General features: G+C 42.0%; 1 protein-coding gene across 2 annotated transcripts in view; it reads left to right on the plus strand.

Annotated features, from left to right (window-relative positions):
* PLD5 (phospholipase D family member 5) overlaps positions 1 to 20,637 on the plus strand; it is a 444,561-nt gene that overhangs the window by 57,724 nt on the left and 366,200 nt on the right. Inside the window, exon 1 of one of the 2 annotated variants that reach the window (XM_055380520.2) lies at positions 16,525 to 17,712. The exons of the other annotated variant lie outside the window; for it this stretch is intronic. Within the exon in view, the coding sequence (XP_055236495.1) occupies positions 17,710 to 17,712 (3 nt within the window). The 5' untranslated portion in view covers positions 16,525 to 17,709. Of the gene's footprint in view, positions 1 to 16,524; positions 17,713 to 20,637 lie in introns of those variants that run through there. 2 annotated transcript variants of the gene reach the window in all.

Raw genomic sequence — 20,637 nt, forward strand, 5'->3', positions numbered from 1 at the left:
GTGCAGTGGCGCAATCTCAGCTCACTGCAACCTCCGCCTCCTGGGTTCAAGCGATTCTCCTCCCTCAGCCTCCCCAGTAACTGGAAGTGCAGGTGCATGCCACTATGTCTGGCTAATTTTTGTGATTTTAATAGAGACAGGGTTTCACCATGTTGGCCAGGCTGGTCTCGAACTCCTGAACTCAAGTCATCTGCCCACCTTGGCCTCCCAAAGTGCTGGGATTACAGGTGTGAGCTGCTGCGCCCAGCCGAGCTCCACTTTTTATAAGTAAGAACATGCAGCGTTTGTCTTTTTGTGCCTGGCTTCTTTCACTTAGCATAATGTCCTACAGGCTCATCCATGTTGTTGCAAATGACAAGAATTTCCTTCTTTTTTAAGGCTGAATAGCATTCCTTTGTGTATATATACCACATTTTCTTTACCCATTAGATAAAGTCTCTTTTGAACCTGTCCCTAATTGCATGCCCGTACTCATTTCTCACTAGCAGTCACTATTATTAATCTGTTGAGTATCTTGACAGTCCGTTTTTCTACAGTTCTATTCAGTAAATATTACTGAAAATCTCCTGTATGCCAGCGCTACACACCTAGGATACATCAGGCAACAAAACAAAACAAACAAAAATACTTTCCTTCATGAAGCTTACAGCTTACAGACACATAATACTATTTTGAAATTATATGTTATATTAGAAAAGTGCTACAGAGAAAAAAGTAAAATTAGAGTAGGATGGGGGAATCAGAATTGTATGTAGGAGGTGGGCAGTATTCAGCATAAAATGAAGTGGCCAGGATAAGACTCTTTGACAAGATGTGATCTGAGCAAAGCCTTGAAGGAGGTAAAGGAATTAGCCAAGTGGTTTTCCAGAGGAAGAGCATCTGAGACTGGGTAAGGATGTGCCTGGCATTTCTGTTTTCTTTCCCTCCACGAGCCAGAGTCTTGCTCTGTTGCCTAGGCTAGAGTGCAGTGGCATGATCTCGGCTCACTGCAACCTCCGCCTCCCAGGTTCAAGCAATTCTCTGCCTCAGCCTCCCGAGTAGCTGGGATTACAGGCATCCGCCACCATGCCTGGCTAATTTTTTTTTTGTATTTTTAGTAGAGATGGGGTTTCACCATCTTGGCCAGGCCGGTCTTGAACTCCTGACCTCATGATCCACCCACCTCAGCCTTCCAAAGTGCTGGAATTACAGGCGTAGGCCACTGTGCCCGGCCGTGCCTGGCATTTGTGAAGAACAGCAGAGAGGCCAGTGTGGCTGCACTGGAGGGAACAAGTGTGAGAATAAAAGTAGAATAAATGAAAGAGGGGAGAGATTAGCAGCAGAGCCCAGGAAACAAGATCATGCAAGGCCTCCTGGGCCATTGTTAAAACTTTAGCTCTTGCCCTGAAATAAATGGGAAGCCATTGCAGAGTTTCAAGTAGACAAGTGACATGATCTGATTGCACGTTGTGTTTGAGAATCTATTATAGGTTATAAGGTGATAAGAGTATAATAAAGGAGGGATAGCACTGGGAGATATACCTAATGCTAGATGACGAGTTAGTGGGTGCAGCGCACCAGCATGGCACATGTATACATATGTAACTAACCTGCACAATGTGCACATGTACCCTAAAACTTAAAGTATAAAAAAAAATTAAAAAAAAGAGTATAATAAAGGAGACCAATTAGGAGTCTATGTAATAATCCAAAAGAAAGATCATGTTGGGCTGGATCAGACTGGTAATAGGGTGCAGGTGAGAAAGGTTCGGCTTCTGGATATATTTATGTATTTTGAATGTAGAGTCTGAGTGATTTCCTGAGAGATTAAATTTGGAGTATCAGTGAAAGAAAGGAGTCAAGGAAATTCTCTTTTCTTAATTGAGGTGAAATTCATGTAGCCTAAAATGAGCCATTTCAATGTACAATTCAGTGGCATTTGGTATGTTCGCGATGATGTGTGGTGATCACTTCTATTTAGTTCTAAAACATTTTTGTCACCCCATAAGGAAACTCATACCCAGAAAGAGTCACCTGCCATTTTTTCCTTTTCCAAGCCTCTGGCAACCACAAAGATAATTTCTACTTCTGTAGATTTACATATTCTAGACATTGTACGTAAAGGGAATCACACAATATGTGACCTTTCGTGTCTGGCTTCTTTCACTTAGCATAATGTCTTCAAAGTCTATCATGTAGCATGTGTCAGCACTTCACTCCTCTTTATGGTGGAGTGCTATTTCACTGTATGGATAGACACCACGTTGTGCTTCTCTATTCATTCATCGATGGACATTTGGGCTGTTTCCACTGCTGACCATGGTGATGGTATGATGATGAAAATGTATGTTTGTTTCAATCCTTGTTTTCAATTCTTTGGGATATATACCTAGAGTTGGAATTGCTGGATCACTTGGTATTTCTGTGTTTAACCTTTTGAGGAACTTCCAAACTGTTTCCACAGTGGCTGTACTATTTTATAGTCTCACCAGAATGAGAGAATGAGGGTTTCCTCACCACCTTTTGTTATTTTCTATTATGGTTTTAAATTTTTATTAGAGCCACCCTTGTGAGTTTGATTACAAAGCTTTTGGCCTACGAAAATAGAATTGCCGTAACTGAGGTAAGGAAAGCTATGTGCTAAATAGGGAAGAATGGGATGATCAGCGTTGAGTTTGGGCAGGGTGAGATGCCTCCTAAACATCCGGGTAGCACTGTTGAGTAGACATTGGAAAGATAAATAGATTTGGGCTGAAATATAATATAGGAGCCACTGGCACTTAGTTGCCATTGAAATCCATGGGACTAGGGGACCATAAAGGGCTCAAAGGTACTCCAAAATTAAGAGGTTGGGTCAAAAAGAAGAGACATGTGAAGTGGACAGAAAAACAAGAGAGTTTCATGTACTGAAAGGGCAAGTGAGAAAATTGTGTCAAGGAGGAGGAATGAGTGACTACGTGAAGTGCTCCGAAAGATTAAGTAAGATTAAAATCGAGAATTGGGGTTTGGACTTGGCAATGTGGAGGCCATGGGCAACCTTAATGTGAGCAATGTCAGTGAAGAGGTGGGGAATGGAGGTACTCGGTATAACTGAATGATAATGCTTTCCAGATATCGTCACACAGGGAAGGGAAGAAATGGGACAATGGCTGGTGGAGAATATGGGGAGAATGGAAGGCCTTTTTTGTTTCTCTTTTTTTAATATGGGAAAAATAATAGTATTCTATATGCTAATGAGTGTGATCCAGTGTAGAGTAAGAAAGTTGATTTTTTTTTTTCATAGAAGAGGATATAATTGCCAAAGAGATATCCTGAGTGGACACGAGGATGGGATACGCATACAAGTAGAGGAACTGCCTTGAGATGGGAGTGTGGCCAGTTCATTCTTGGTCATAGATAGGAAGGCAGGTCCTAGATACTTACTCAGATGCTGGAAAGTGTGAAGAGAAGGCAGTGTGGTCTTTGGATGTGAAGTAAGAGGAAGACCTTAAGCTGAGGGTAAGAATGAGAGAGAAGGCGTTGGAAGTTTGGGGAGAGGTCAAGGAGTGTGAAATAACCCTTTGGGAGACTGGATGAATGAATGGAGTAGAGATAAGAAGCATGACTGCTTGGGAACATTAGGAGTCCGCTTGCGATGCAGCATGAATTTGGAGTTTGTTTTTCCCTAGTCTTGCTGGGCTGCATCAGTTCAGGAGTACAGAGTTGGAGGCATTGAAGGCTGGATGACAAGCAAGTGCAACAAAGCGGGAGAAGGGGATGGGCATAGAGAGCATGGACAAGCGAGTGTCTCTACTGACTGGGTTTGATTTTAATCTGGATAAAGAGGAAAGAGACAATATCATGTGCTGTAGTGACATGGCACTGTGATCAATGGATTGCCAATCCTAATGGGGCCGAAAACTGGTTGAAGTTACAGTACCACAGACAGTGCGAGGAAAAGATAAGAGCTTGTGGGAAGAGTGGGAGGCATGAGATTGACATTACAGAGCGTTTGCAGCTAGTGATAATGACACGGAAGCGAGTAGTGGAAGCAGCATGGAGGAGAAGGGTATTGAAAGTGATGGTTTAAGGAAATGAAGCACCAGTGTGTTGGAAAGATCATCTACATATATGGTGACATTTTTAGAATTAAGGCACAAGTAATGTTGGAGACAGTGACAGTGAGAAAAAGGAATTGACTCAGGAATCAGTGGATAATGGTGCCACTGAGGAGTATTGGATGATCTAGTCTGATGACAACAGGAACTTCTTTTGGGAGAAGAAAGGGAGAATGAATGGTCTCCAAGTGGCAGTGAGGAACAGTGAGGATATCTATGCAGACCTCCTCATCTGGTGGCACAAGGTCTAAGGGAGAAAACACAGCCTTCCCTGGAGAGGGTTACAGTCCAGGCAATGGCTCCAGGGGAGAGTCATTTTTCTTCCTTTTTTCTTTTTTCTTTTTATTTCAACTTTTATTTTAGATACAGGGGGGTCCATGTGCAGATTTTTTACATGGGATGCTGAGGTTTGGAGTATGGATCCCGTCACCCAGGCGGTGAGCATAAGTAGTTCTTCAACCCACACCCGTTCCTCCCTCCCCACTCTAGTAGTCCCCAGTGGCTCTTGTTCCCATGTTTTATGTTCAGGTGTGCTCAGTGTTTAGCTCCCACTTATCAGTGGTTTTCTGTCCCTGTGTTAATTCATCTAGGATTATGGCTTCTAACTGCATCCATGTCCCTGCAAAGGACATGATTTTGTTCTTTTTTATGGTTGCATAGTATTCCATGGTGTATATGTGCCACATTTTCTGTATCCAGTCTACCATTGATGGGCATTTACGTTGATTTCATGTCTTTGCTATTGTGAACAGTGCTGTGAGGAACATATGAGCGCATGTGTCTTCTTGGTCAACACATGCATTAGTTTTGGCAAAGAATTTTTGGCAAAGCCCTCAAAAGCAATTGCAACAAAAACAAAAATGGACAAGTGGGACCTAATTAAATGAAAGAGTTTCTGCACAGTAAAAGAAACTGTCAACAGAGCAAACATACAGCTCTGTATGATAGGAGAAGATATTTGTAAACTATGCATTTAACAAAGGCCCAAAATCCAGAATCTGTAGAGAACTTAAATAAATCAGTAAGCAAAAAACAAATAAACTCACTAAAAACGGGCAAAGGACATGAACTGACACTTCTCGAAAGACAAACATGGAAAAATGATTAGCGTCTCTAATCATCAGAGAAATGCAAATCAAAATCACAACCAGATACCATCTCACACCAGTCAGAATGACTATCACTAAGAAGTCAAAAAACAACAGATGCTGGCAAGGCTGGGGAGAAAGGGAATGCTTATACACTGTTGGTTGGAATATAAGTTAGTTCAGCCACTGTGGGAAGCAGCCTGGTGATTTCTCAAAGAACTTAAAACAGAGCTACCATTCAACCCAGCAATCCCATTAGTGGGTATATACCTGAAGGAAAATAAATCACTCTATTGATTTTCCATTAGAACAAAGAGGAGTAGGACAGGTTGAGGAATAGATATTAATGGACAAATTATTTATTGTATGCATGTGACTTTTTAAAAATAAAAGGCAATGTGGTATTTGAAATCAAATTATTAACATGATTGCAATCCCTTCCTGAACATATGACCTGTGACTTAGAGAACCACCTACGGCGTACTATAATACACCTCCAACAGAGTCCCAGCACATAAAAGGCCTTCAACTGTGTGTTGAATAAATTAATATAAAATATCACTATGTCAGTTTGAGATCAAGGGGGATATGGCAGAGACTTAGAATTTCTAAGAAAATGGGATGTTCCCTGTCAGGGTTCTATTCTATTCAACACACTACTTATTGAGAACTGAGTACTGGCTATGTGCTGATATTGAACAGGACAGATAAAGTCCCTGCTCTTTTTTGAGACAGAGTCTCCCTCTGTCACCCAGGCTGGAGTGCACTGGCGCGATCTTGGCTCACTGCAACCTCTGCCTCCTGGGTTCAAGTGATTCTCCTGCCTCAGCCTCTTGAGTACCTGGGACTACAGGTGCATGCCACCACGTCTGGCTAAGTTTTTGTATTTTTAGTAGAGATGGGGTTTCACCACCTTGCCCAGGCTGGTCTGGAACTCCTGACCTCAGGTGATCCACTCACCTTGGCCTCACAAAGTTCTGGGATTACAAACATGAGCCACCGTGCCTGGCCTCTGCTTTTTTTTAATGGAGCTTAAATTTAAATGAGTATAATTCATGGACATAAGACTAGATTTTTAAATGAAGAGACTTGTGCATGATTGGGATATTTTGGCACTATATTCCCAAATATTACTGAAAATTTTATTCAGAAGTATGCTCATTCTTATGTGTAACTAGACCTTTTCACAGCCCCATTACACTTGGGGATGTGTGTGTATGTGTGTGTATGTATGTATGTGTTGTTTGTGTGTCTGTATAGGGAGGAGCAGAAGGCAGTAGATAGAGAGGAAGAGTATGATGTCTTTATTATCTTCTTCCTTCCTCCTTTCATTCTCAAATCAAGTTTGAAAGCCTAGAGTGTTGAACATGGGACTATAAGAAATTATGAAGTTTGACCTTCTGATTTTGTAATTCACTAATCTTATTGCAGGATCTGGCCAGCAGCCCGCAATGCAACGGGGCTCTCTCTTTGTTCCTAGGAGGATCGGCAGGTTGAGAAATAATAGACACACACAAGATAGTGAGAGCTGGGTCCAGGGGGGTCACCACCTCTGGTCCCGTGGTGCCAACAATGCACTGGATATACCAGCATTTATGATTAAGTTTAGTGAGGGCGGGGGTAGGTTAGTGAGGGATTTAGGGTCATTTGATTATGAGGTGAGATGGTCACATGGGGATGAAGTAATTCTTTAACATAACATTTGTATGTAGAAGTACAGTACATTTGTATGTAGAAGTACAGTATACAGAGATAAGAATTTACAATATAGTGTGTGTGCCAGTAATTTCTAACAGAGCCTTAGAACAGAAACACAGTCTTTCCATAACCTATGATTAGCAAGATATTAATCAGCAGTAACAATTGCAACAAAAGCTGGTTACAAAAAATCCATGGAAACAGGACATGAAGCTAGACAACTGGTTAGACCAGAAATTCTCAGAAGGGAGTATGCTTTAACCCTAAAGAGGCCTAGAAGAGCCGCGGCAAGATGAGGGCGTTTATAGCCCTATCTTATCCCTATGGACAGGCGCCCCCCATGCATCCCTTTATAGGCTTTCCACAAGAGTCACATTCCATTCCCAGAGCTATGAACATCTGCTTTTCTGGGATAGGAATCTTGGTGATGTGAAACCTCCCTGACTGCACTTCCACTCATAGGCTCTCTGTAGGGGGAAGCACATCACGCGCTGTTGGCTCGTTCTGGCAGTCCAACCTGGAATTGTCTTTACACAATCCTGCGTGCAATTTTGTATTTACAATAATCAGGAGCATTTCATCTTTTATTCCATAGCAATAGTTTCAGGGGGTCTCCCTCCATCTCCCCCTTTTCTCTGATTTAAATGAACCATAGCAATCATAGCTTGGCGCTGATCACAATTGGATTGAAGAATATTTTTTCCAATTTTACACATGAACAATAAACCAGTAGCACAAATTATACACAGAACAAAATTAACGATAGTGGATCCTCCCAAAGATTTTACCCATTGAATGGGGTTGAGATTAGATAACCCCTCAGAGATACCGTCTAAAACTTCAGCATCGGGTAAAGCAGGTAAGTGTGCTTGAGAGGCCTCAAAAATCTGTTCTTTTAGCTTGCTTATGTCTAAACTTAAATTATCTTCACTTCCTTGTAAATGGCGTTTTACTGATTCCCAATTGTGAACAGACTTATTATATTGAAACGGAGTCATACAAAAATCAGAAGTATTCCAATCACATTGCATTTGTAATCTATGTTCTAAACTCATGATTCTCTCCCATCCATATAACAGTTTGTCTTAGATCATTAATTTGATTAGTCAATTTTTGATCAATACTTGACTGAGAATTCCACATCCGAGTAGAATTTTTTTGCCATTTATCCACAAAATGAACAGTTTGAATAGACTGATGTAATGCAACTCCAGCAGTAGCAGCAGTCGCAGTAACAGCAATCAAGCCCATTATTATTGCAATTAATGTAAAAATAAATCATTTACTCCTTTTAAGAATTTTCTGTACAATATTGTTAATAACATGGATAGAAGGGGAAGATTCCCAAGGCCTATGTAAGGCTACGGGGAGCCAAATACCTTCTCTGGCTCTGACTATTAAAATACTCTGATATTGATTAAAGGATGAGTCAATACAAGTATACAAGTAACAATTAACACAGGTAATTATGTTGGTTTCTGAACTATCATGCATCTTTCCTACTAATAACATATATGGTGGTTTAACACAACTTTTAAGTGGTATAGTTTTGTTGGACTCCATATAGATAGTATACATATTTTGAGGTGACAAGGTGGATTTACTTATAACACTTTCTCCAGCCCAAACTCTCATACCAGTCATAGCTGTTGTTAATCTCCATAATTCTGAATGTTCAGGTCCTAAGTGGGGAACAATGAGCCTTGGCTTTGGAGGGGCAACCCCGGCCCCTTTCCACTTAAGAGGAAAAAAGGAGTTAAATCTATGATATACTAGGGGAGGGTTGTCACTACTTTTTTGATAAGTAATATTATAGAGAAAATGTTGACAATCTTTGTGACCTTGAGAGCAATCAGTAGTAATAGGACCTTTGGGAGCCCGGTCAACAATGGTGTAGTGAGAAGAATTAAATAACACAGTTCCTTCTGAGCTAACACAATCTTTCCATATTAATTTGTCAGCATTTGAAGACAAGTTGAGAGGACATGCAGGTCCTAAAGGCTTATATTGGGATGTGTGAATATAATCAATGATTCCTGTTTTGATTTGCCTTAGAGGTTTTAATGAGAGCCCTGATACCAAGTGTCCTAAAGGAGGGACAGAGTGACCAGACGGTAGTGTGACAGCCCAAGTTTGAATATCTAATGAGAGACATCCATTAGTGGGTCCCAGGCACAAAGGTCGATACCTAAAACCTAAAGTGATATTGAAAGGGGTTCCTTCTTCTGAAGGTTGGTCAGGACAACGATCATCTACAGAACCAGGCATCCAAATACTGTCATTAACATAAACCTCGATAGGAGCGTCCATCCATGTCATGGCTTGAATAAGAGGAGGAAAAGGAATATAGGCCCAATACGTATAGTTTTTAACAGTCTGTGGAGTGACAGAAGGTAGAAGGATCAGTGTAACCAGGAGGAGGCAGAGGTTGAGCCGGACCTGGATCGCTGGAGACAAGTTGTTCAGGATGTCTGACTGGATTGTCTGTTGTAAAGGAGTTAGCGTGGTCATTTTCTTCTTTTTGATGATTGGGTGTGTTAGTTGTTTCTTGCTGTGGTGCTTTTTCAGCAAATTTCTCTGTCTCGTTGTTGCATGCATTTTCAGGACACAATTTTAGGTGTCTAGCAGGAATCCAAACAGGAGATTGATGTTCACCTGGGGAAACACAAGCATAACCTCTTCCCCACGTTAAAATAGAAACTTTTGACCACATATTAGATCTTTCCACCATACTTCTCTTCCTAGGTTTACCGTAAGATGGTTACCAAAGAAATGTTTTTCAGCAGCAGTAACAGAACTAGATTTAGGAATATTAAGAAAATTTCACGTGAGCAATGCCAGTTTAGTTGTATGTGAGGGGTAGACAACTCCTTATGCCCCTCTTTTTGTTTAAGTAATTGTAATTTTAAAGTTCTCTTACTTCTTTCTACAATAGCTTGGCCTTGTGGGCTATAAGGAATACAAGTAATATGTTTAATATGCCACTGATCAAGCAAATTTTTAAAAGCTTTACTACAATAGGCTGGACCATTGTCTGTTTTGAGTTCACTAGGAATTCCCGTCACCACAAAACATGAAAACATATGTTTTTTAACATGAGACGTGGCTTCTCCGGTTTGACAGAGCCTGGTTTGACAGGTAGCCCAGAGACCCCCTGGATAAGTGGATGATGGAATTTATTTAGAGAAACAGAATAAGCGAGAGTGTTCTCGGCAGCTTTTGTCGTGTTTTATCATAGAGATTTTCCTTTTTGCAAAGCTAGAGACATTCTTGTTTTCCCATTCAACTGCGCATATGGAAGGAATTAGGAAATAGTGTTACGGATGCAGTGTCGGGCAGGGATTTTGGTAACCTAAAGAGCACTCACTCCTTCTGAAAAGAAAGCTGCTTCTGGACTCCAGGTCTGTGTTCCAGCATGGAAATGCAGTCTCACAGGGGCCAGATCTTCTGATGTTTCAAAAGAAATCAGAAAACTAGATTTTAATGAAGTCCTCCCCACCTTTTGTTCACAACACAGCAGAAACCAATATTCATCCCTCAGGTGGCCAGTTTGCAGTCTCTGATATAGACCATTACCAAACAAATGATACCTTTTATAATGCCTAATATCAATCATGGACAGCTCACACAGTAATTCTAAATATGCAAACTTACTTGCTGACTTGCGCACTCAGCCTGCAGATGTTTCAGTCACTTTAAATCTAAACAGATTTTATTTTCTTTTTAGAGTTCTTTAGGGCAGCACTGTCCAGTAGAAAGTTCTGCAATGATGGGCATGTTCCAAATGTGTGCCTTTCAGTCCAGTCGCCACCAGCCACATGGGACTCTTGAGCATTCGAGATGTGGCTAGTGTGACTAAGGAACTGGATCTTAAATTTTATTTAATCTGAATTAATTAAAACTTTGTAAATCGTCACCTGTAGCCAGTGGCTAGCAAGCCTTATCTGAAGGTCTCTACCATTCTCATCCCCTCAGAAACCCCGCTCAGAGTCACTGAATGGAACCAAACTAATGCATGCTTTTGATTGCAAGGCGGAGTAAGGAGGGGAGGGAACAGATCCACTCCAGCCTTGGTTGGGGCAGGAGAAAATTCCATGTACCTAAATATATGAAGCTTATAAATCAAGCTGACACACTCTTAAATAAAATATGTTCCCATTCTCCTACCTGTGAAGTATTTCTTTGTAATGTCCTGGAAGGACAGCTTCAAATTTAGAATTCCTGGACTCCTAGGGCTCTGCCCTGGGGCACAGTGGCATGGGGGGAGCTGGCCCTTCTGTCCCCACCCCGGCTCTATCCTGCACCACAACTGGTGTAGCACACCTGCCTGGACAGAGTGGAACTTTACATAACTGCGGTTCAAGGACCGTCTTTGGGACAATTCTGTTGATCAGATCTCTTTTCTCCCTCATGGCTGTAGCTGCATTTGACTTTAAGACACCTTACACAGCCTTGTAGAAATGCCATATAAAGTGAGCTCCTGTATTGATTTGGGCATGAAGCTCCCTTCTGGGACAAGTGCTATGTCTGATTGATGCCTTCTGGGAGTCCATATAAGCGCCTACCTCAGTGCCTACAAATTGAAGGATAATCACTTTTCTAAACAGGCTTGCACTGAATTCTTCGGAGGCAAATTAGAACTGAACCTGGCTGCTGCCTTTAAAGTGTGTAAGACCTGAAACAAGGAACGGGTACAGGTGTGACTTTGGTCAAAGGTTAATAAGGAGAGTTCACTTCATTAAGCTGCTTGTTTCACCATCACTAAATCTCTTTGGCAACCTGCCTCAGAAGACTTCTTACTTGGGACAGTCCTTTATGTCAAAAAAATTGGGGCGTGGAAGATAAATTACAGGTTGCTTTTAATTCAGGTATAAATCAATCCAGTGAGCTCCATGTGATGAAAGTCATTAGTTAAAAAATCAAGCATCTTAATGCTTAGAATTTGCATCTGGATTATCTTCATCTAAATAAAACCTTTCAAATGATTTGCAAATTCTGACATTAAAATAGGTAAAAGAGAATAAACATAACAGTCACACTCCATGCACACATAGATGTATGTGAAAAACTTGAGCAGTTTGAGTTGGAGGGCAGCTTCTGAAGCTTATTTTGAACAACTGATTGATCACATTCGTTTCTGCTGGGAGGCATTTACGCCGGTATTTTTAACAGGTGATTAAAAAGTCATTTCTCCACTTGGAGAAAAAGCTGGAGAACTATACCCTGATTGTGCTGGGGCTCCCTCCTGTGGTAAAAAAGAAAAACAGGCACATACATAATTCCTGACAGCTGAAGAAAAGAAATAGATGGTCCCAGGGATAGAACCGGAAAGGGTAAACTGTGACGATCTGCAAAGATTCAGGGCATCCGGTCAGCTCTCTCTGTAATTCAGGCTTGTCTGGGAAACAAACTTCAAGCTTTCTGTTAGATATGTTAGACCCTGGAACACACTCTCATCTACAATGGCTGCTACCCTACTTAAGGGCACTCACATTTTACCACTCTCTCCTTAATTTCCTTTCTATTACAGCCACTTTTCAGCGTTAGAAACTCTTTTATGATTTCGTAGTTCATAATACCTTAATAGAAATTAATGTAAACATTTTACAGATGAAATATGTTTTCCCCTGTGTCTCTTTTCATATATGCAAATGCTCAGCAATCTTGGGTGGTTTTAGAAAGTGATGGTTTCTTTTTCTCAGTGCCTTGACCTCATTTTTTTCTTTTTTTTTCCTCTGCCAACATCAGTTTAAGTCTATTGAAACAGAAACCCTTGAAACAGTATTAGAAGCTGAAAGCCGTCCCTACATGCTTTATGACTGTTAGACTGAGTGGGTTTGCTTGAGATTAAATTTGCCTTTTTTTTTTTTTTGACACGGAGTCTTGCTGTGTTGCCCAGGCTAGAGTGCAATGCATGATCTCAGCTCACTGCAGCCTCTGCCTCCCAGTTTCAAGCGATTCTCCTGCCTCAGCTTCTCGAGTAGCTGGGATTACAGGTGACTGCCACCACACCTGGCGAATATTTTTGTACTTTTAGTAGAGACAGGGGTCTCACCATGCTGACCAGGCTGGTCTCAAACTCCTGACCTCAAGTGATCTGCCCACCTTGGCCTCCCAAAGTGCTGAGATTACAGGCATGAGCCACCGCAGCCAGCCTGAAGTTAAATTTGAAAGTATCATCTTGTCCGTGTGACTCTTTCAAAGGGTCTCTAATCACCAGCGCACGTTGAGCTCTCCTAGCCCTGCTGCCTGAATTAGCTGCAACTGTGAGGCTGAGAAGGAGTGGGTGAGGCTAAACATATCCAATGGCCAGGCAAAAATACATAGGCAGTACGGGAAGATAGGACTAGGGGTTAAAACTGGTGGTGGGAGAGACAAAGAAAGATAAGCAGTTCACACCACTTTTCTTGTTTCTTTTATGAGAGAGGGGTGGACAGGTGTCATTCTGCAGCTATGGGATAAGTAGGAGCCTATGTCTCTTCATTTTCTCTAAATTCTATCCTAAAGGGGAGCCCTAAATTGTGATAGTAGGGAATGGGTGTCGCAGTGGCCATAGGGAGCTTCCAATATCTAGGGACTACCTTTTTGGAATGGCAGGTACACTTTTCATTAATGCAGGATGAGCATTTGAAAATATTGAACAGGCAAATAATGAATACACTGTGTAGGGAGGTAATGATGTCTTGTTGGGCTTCTCAAAAACATTTCAAAGATCTTCTAAGGGTACAATAAAAATTTCATTAAAAAGATAAAATGCATTTGCTCATAAGAAAACACTAAATGAAATAGGTATTACTTATATGCATTTTGTCTTAGCCTATTTAGGCTGCTATAACAAAATGACCGTAAACTAGGTAGCTTACAAACAAAGAAACTTATTTCTCCCGATTCTGGAGGCTGGAAAGTCCCAGATCAAGTCACTGGCAGATTTAATGCCTGGAGGACCTGCTTCCTGGTTCCTAGATGGTGCCTTCTCCCTGTGTCCTCACCTGGGGGAAGGGCAAGCAATCTCCCTTAGTCATGTTTGATAAAAGTACTAATCCCGTTCATGAGGGCTCCTCTCTCTTGATCTTGTCACCTTCTAAAAACACCACCTCCTAACACCATCGAGCTGGGGATTAGGTTTCAACATACGAATGTGGAGGGGGCCACAAACATTCTGACAATTGTGAAATTTGTAAAGGGATTTCTTTTTCCTTTGTCTTTTTCCTTTCACCCTTCCATGTTCAGAAGAGTGGGAGTAGCTTTCCGCTGAGCATTTTACCTGCTTGGTCTCAGACTTTTCACTGTTGTACGTGGATTTTTAGTTGTTAGGGGTGTGTGGGAAGATAGGACCTAGGGGGTGCAGAGGAAAGGACTGGCTTTCCGGATGTCCACATCAGGGGTGGGGGGCAGGGTCTGGTTCGGCCACCCAGGCTGGTGTGCAGTGGCGCAATCTCAGCTCAGTGCAACCTCTGCCTCCTGGGCTCAAGCCATCTGCCCATCTCAGCCTCCTGAGTAACTGGGACTGCAGACACACGCCATTACACAAAGCTAATTTTTTTATTTTTTGTAGAGATGGAGTTTCACTGTGTTGCCTAGGCTGATCTGGAACTCCTGGGCTCAAGCGAGCCACCCGCCTCAGCTTCCTAAAGTGCTAGGATTATAGGCGTGAGTCATCGTGCCCAGCCTGGATGTCCACGTTTTTTAATGAAGGTATACGAACTACTATTTTATAGAAAAGTCCGAGTTTTTTCCTGCTTCTCACTCTCCAGAACTTCCTAACTTTCTTGCTGATGGTTTGTGAGGCCAGGTATCAATGAGGTGATTGTAATTCAGTGTGTTCTGACAAGATCAAGCTGAAAAGTGTAACAATTTTGATAATAAAAGTGCCAAACAATTTTTCATATCAATAGAATCCTGGTTGACTCAACAGGCAGATGATTATTCAGAAATCCTTCCTCCTGGTCCCTTGTTGTTTCTACTAGGTTAACTTATTTGAAAAAAAAAAGTCCAAAATGCCAGTACACTGTATGAGCATTTTTCATTGCAGAAAAAGCACTGATTCTACATCTGCTTAGATTTGTGCAGGGCCCTGACACAGACATAAGGATGGTGCGCCCCCGTGATTAATGTACTTCCAGCCTTCAGCTTGCCATTCAGCCCTGTTGGGAGGGTCAAGGGAGATGGTGCAGACATTGAGGACTGAGCCGAAGCCCCCGTGGGGACAACAATAAAAACCATCCCTGGAATGGAGTGTCTTGTGTGCAAAGGCCTGGAAGTATTGGTGAGCACGGTGACTTGAGGATACTGCAAGGAGTTCTTTGTGACTGAAGTATAAGGTACTAGCAGGAGCATGGTGGGAGAGGAAACTTTAAGGAGGTCTTTCATGAAGGACCTTAAATACCATGGAGAGTAGTCTCAGTTTTACCTTACAGCCAGTAGGTTGCCATTCAAGAATTTTAGACTGGGCGCGGTGGCTCAAGCCTGTAATCCTAGCACGATGGGAGGCTGAGGCAGGTGGATCACCTGAGCTCAGGAGTTCGAGACCAGCCTGGGCAACACGGTGAAGCCCTGTCTCTACTAAAATACAAAAAATTAGCCAGGCATGGCAGCGTGCACCTGTAATCCCAGCTGCTTGGGAGGCTGAGACAGGAGAATCACTTGACCCTGGGTGGCGGAATTTGCAGTGAGCCATGATCGTGCCATTGCACTCCAGCCTGGGCAACAAAGCAACACTCCTCTCAAAAAAAAAAAAAAAAAGAATTTGATACAGGAATAACATGTTTACAATCTGGCCAGATGGTAAGATACCTAAAAATAAACAATAAAATAACCAGTGACATCCAAGAAGTGTCTGAAGACAATGTATGATTCAATGTTAAATGCTTAGGACAGTGTTGAGTGACAGTCATAGAGAAGATAAATTGCTGTAAGTTGAGGATGTCAGGGAACTCTTTCTGAAGGAGGAAAGAATAACGCTGCACCTTGAAGAACAGGTAGAAGAAAGGGAGACGCTTCATTGATGCTGCAGTAGGGGATTTCTGTTGTGCACAGATATAAGGCTAATGGAAAAAAGCAGACAATCCTTTTTTTCCTGGTCACACTGCAGTAGATGTTGCCACCTCTTCCCATGAGAGGAGAAGGATAAGTGGGCATGGCCCAAGGTAGAGTCAAAACGATGTGGCTGAGTGTTTCTAGAGAAAGGACCTCAGGATGGGATGATGAACTGAGAATCCACGTTAGGCAATGTTGGCTTATTCCAGCTTGGGGACAAGTGTTAAACACTCCAGAGTTTCAGAGTATTCACTTACTGAATTCATTTAACCCCTTAAAGGGGTGTCTAGAACCTACTCAATGCAAGCATTGAGCTACATCTTGGCCAGATGTCTCTCATGTGGGCACCTAATTTGCCTGCCATATTGGCTTCTCTATCCTAAAAGACTTTTTCCAGAGGATGTGAAAATGTGTGTGTTTTTCTGGGACTCTGTTGATTCACAGCTACTCCTTGATGCCATTGAGCCTGATAAATGCCATGGACTCTTCTAAGAAATCAGAACCCTTGGCCATCAGCATGAATTATATTCCTGGGGATGAATTTGCTCTAGAACAAGTATTTAGCTTTGCTGGAGGTTATTCCTGCCCTTTCTAGGCCTAACCATACAAGAAGATGTGAATTTTTCCTTTTTGATGAGAGGAAAAGCAGTAACAAAAGGAACCCAACCCAAGCCTGGAACAAATCAGGCTCCAAGCAAAAGGAATTTTACCAATTTGTGGGACTTTGCCAACATTTCCAACAGTAATGGGAAATCAATGTATTAACTCAGCTAGTAAATATTCTAGAGTGGAATAGATGCTGCCTTGAGGATGCAGATTTGAACAAAAGAAGCATGGCACCTGCCCTCCTGCAATTTACAGGTGGTGAAGGAAAGGCAAGTAAACAATTTGGCAATCAACAGATGTTTTTGCTTATGTGTACTATTATTCTAAAGAGTCCTGTCTGAGCTTTGGATGAGGTTCAGCTGCTGCTGTGTGCTAGCTGTGTGATTGAATTCTTCTGAGATAAATTTTTAAACGATAAAACGTGGCCAAAGCACAGGAAAAGCAAAGAGCCCCGTGGTTTCATATAATTGAGCAGCACAGGCTAGATTTAAAGCATCTGAGAAGACATGGTCCCTGCATTTGAAGAACTTTGATTATACTCTTCAAGCTAAAGCTGTGCACCTTACACTGCCTTGATGAGTAAAGAACTTTTCTTTCCACCTGTTCAGATTTGACAGCGCTACGCCACATGATTTAGTCTGGCCTTAGCAAACACCCACCGATGACCGAGCTGCTGTAACCATGGAGTGCTCGTCAGCATTGCCCCTCTTCGCTCGTCTTTGTCTAGGCAGGATTCTCCTTTACTCTGACTGGAATTGCAGCCATTTCTGCTCAGGTTGGAGGTGTGTGGACACCAGCACGGTGCCTGCCTCCCCTGGGTCAGCTTGAGATCTTGCTATCATTTTATTCCACAAGGAACATAACTCCTCTCAGTTTAAAAGGAAAAGAGGGAGAAACATAATTGAACATAGCAGTCCCCAGCGCTTGCTTAAATGCCAAATGAGGGGCCTATGTTTTTAAAAGCACATTCTAGGGGAAATTCTGAAATTGCAAGCTGCAGCCCTTTCTCTCTTCGTGCTCAGTTTGGCTGATTTCCAAAGCATTGAGGCCAGCAATTGAGGGACTGAAATGTAATCGGTGGTGATACGTTTGTGCCACATGAAACATTCTCTGCCTCTGAAGGCTCCAGAGGCTGTGGGAAGCAGCACATCAGCGACAGCTCCTGGCTGCTGGACTCTGCAGGGAGGGAAGGAAGATTGGTCGCAATGGTAAGAAACTCTGGAGTTTTCTACAGACCTAGTTTGTTACCTGGGAAAGAATTCTTAGCCTCTGCTGGTGAAAATGGCTGTTGTAGCATGAGACTGTACAGTCACTTGAGCTCTGAGGCACTGTCCTTTTTTTATGAGAAGGGCAGGAACACTCTTTTCACCAGAGCACTGATTTTTTGAAAAATGATTCCTTTCATGTCAGAGGTAATGGTGCTTTGTAATTTATAAGGACTTTGCTGGGCTCTGCCAGGGAAGGACAGTCCTACGGTGACCTCAGATGTAAACCCCGATTAATGCATTCTCTGAAGTGTGCTCTTTCCTCTGAAAGTAACTAATTTCCATGAGATTCTTCAAAGAAATAGTTGTCTGTTTTCTTGATATGTTTGTGTGGCGGTAAAAATCCATTCATCCTTAAGCAGCTTGCTTTGAATTGTCACCGTTCTGTGAGCTTCACTGTTTACTGGAGGCATTAAGCATTACTAGAGCAAACTTCCACGTGATTTTTTTTTTTTTCTTTTGAAACTATCATAGGCAGTAACAACAGGAGCCCAAGTTTTCAAAGAAAGAACGATCTGACTTTGGAGGAAGTTTGATTCAATCCAGTAAAGCAAACATTGCCAGCTAGGATGAGGTGATCCTTAACGTAAACGTGAGGTCTTTAGATGAGGTTTTAGAATTCACTGTGGAAGTGACAACATGTTTATCTCTTGGCCTCTGCTCTCTGGATGTCTTTTCCAAGTGTCTCCTCCCAATCATCCGTGATACAAGGAGGAAAACATGGGAGATGGGGGGAAGAACTGGCATGCAAAAATGGGGCCACTAAACATTTTCTCGAAAGGATTAGTGGACAAAGGACATTGATAATAAATAGGATTACATATCATTGAGAAGAAAATAAAGCCTATTACTGTTGAGAGAGAATGCCTGAAATATACTTATTTGACTGCACAGCTGATGTGTGGGAAATGATTTTTCTGTTTATAATCCAGATGAATGAAGAGACTGGTGATGAAGGGAGGGTTGGGAATTTTTAGAAGTGAGTTTGCCTTTCCAACAACTCAGAAAGAGGGAAATTGGAAACCAGATCTATGAGAATCATTCATCTCATTCCCTGCCTTCACGCACCATCCCTAGATCATTCATAGAGACACAGACCAGAGAAATCACTGCCAAGACAAAGGTCAGATTTTTCCCTCTTTAGGTGACACCTGGTACTTCTTATCATCTCATCCATTTGAGCAGTTCTTACCTGTTGAGAAGTCAAAATAAACTGTTTCTCCTTAGTCAGGATGGGTAAAAATAAATAAATAAATAAATAATCCACATATCTAGCATGAGGATTAAATGGGACTCTGAGTGCTTCGGAATGTTTTGCCTGAATGCTTGAGGCAGAATCCTTCCTTTCTTCCCTTCATTAGCCTGAGAACATTCCTTTAAGAATTATAAAGGACCGGGCTGAAATGCAGAGTCCCTCTCCCGCCAGCATACTTTGAGCATGGGCATAAACTTACGCGTAGTGATATTCTCTTACAGTATTCAGGGAGAAATGAGGAGCAGGTCAGGGGCTGAGATCATTGAAGTACAATCTGATGGAAGTGTACAGACCTCCGAAGAGAGTGAACTTTCCTTTGGAGTTGTGGAAGGGTGTGATGGGAACTAAGAGTGACTGCAAGCTGTTTGCATTCAGGCCATCCTCTGGTTATTTTCATTAAGTACTGTTTAAAAGGTTGGGGAAAAAGTACCCAGTTTTACATTAAAATAAAAGCTTTGGTCTAAGTGAGCTCTTCTTAATGACAGACACTAAAATGGCAATAATTTAACAGGGACCACCTAGCTTTTGCCTAGGCAACCATATTTCACCTTTCATTTTAGGGAGTAAGAGACCACTGACTGGAAGAGGAGTGAATCTATAGATTGGATTTTCATTAAATCCTTTCCATGATGAAAAGGGAACCAATCATGTTTCTCATCATTGCAAATGTGATCAGTTATCTTACCCAGGATCAAAGACACTCACTGTGTTTAAAACACTCTCCTTGACCTCATTAGAGTCAGGAGTGTGTCAGAACTTGCTAGATGTTATACCAAATAAGCCAGCCCAGCTTGGGCTCTGGCCTCTGATTACTTTTTAAATTTTATTTACAAATTTAAAGGAAATGCAAATAATTAAGTTCATATTACATAATTGCAGATGACTTTTAAGTTATTTCAAAGTGAGGAAAATGTGTAGAAGTTCTCAATATTTTACAAATAGCGAGGACATAATGTGCTATGTGCTGAGTGTTTTAAACCCTTTAGTAATCCCCATTCTTGCTTTTAAATACATATTTTAAAATTACTACCCCCGTTGCATTGAGGAAAGGCACACAGAGTTCTATGCTTTCTGAAGGGCACACAGCTAGTGAGGGGTAATGCCAGGGTGGGAATAAATGGCTACTGGCTCTAGGGCCCTCACTCCTGAAACCACCTCCTCATACAGCCTTTCAAAGTAGAGAGGAAGAGAGCAGGCGCTAGATGGGTGCCTGACAACAAGTTACAGAAACTTTCAGTGCCCCAGCCTCGAAATTTCAACTCACCTTTGACATTTCTCTTTTCCTGTTCTTCCTTCCCAATGTCACCTGTTCTAGTTGCTTTGTCATTTGCTCATGAACACCTTATGTTCCTACTCTGACCAATTTCCCTTAAACAGCTGTGTCTAACTGGGAGACGGTCTAATGTGTGGAAAGAGGATATAAAGTTGCTCAGACAGGGAGTTACATTTCTTTTTTCTTTTTGGATAGAATCTCATTCCGTCACTCAGGCCACCCAGGCTGAAGTGCAGTGGCGCGATCTCGGCTCACTGCAACCTCCACCTCTAAGGTTCAGGTGATTCTCATGTCTCAGCCTCCTGAGTAGCTAGGACTGCAGGCATGCACCACCACACCC

This window comes from Gorilla gorilla, chromosome 1, assembly GCF_029281585.2.
Source record: "Gorilla gorilla gorilla isolate KB3781 chromosome 1, NHGRI_mGorGor1-v2.1_pri, whole genome shotgun sequence".
NCBI lineage: Eukaryota > Metazoa > Chordata > Mammalia > Primates > Hominidae > Gorilla > Gorilla gorilla.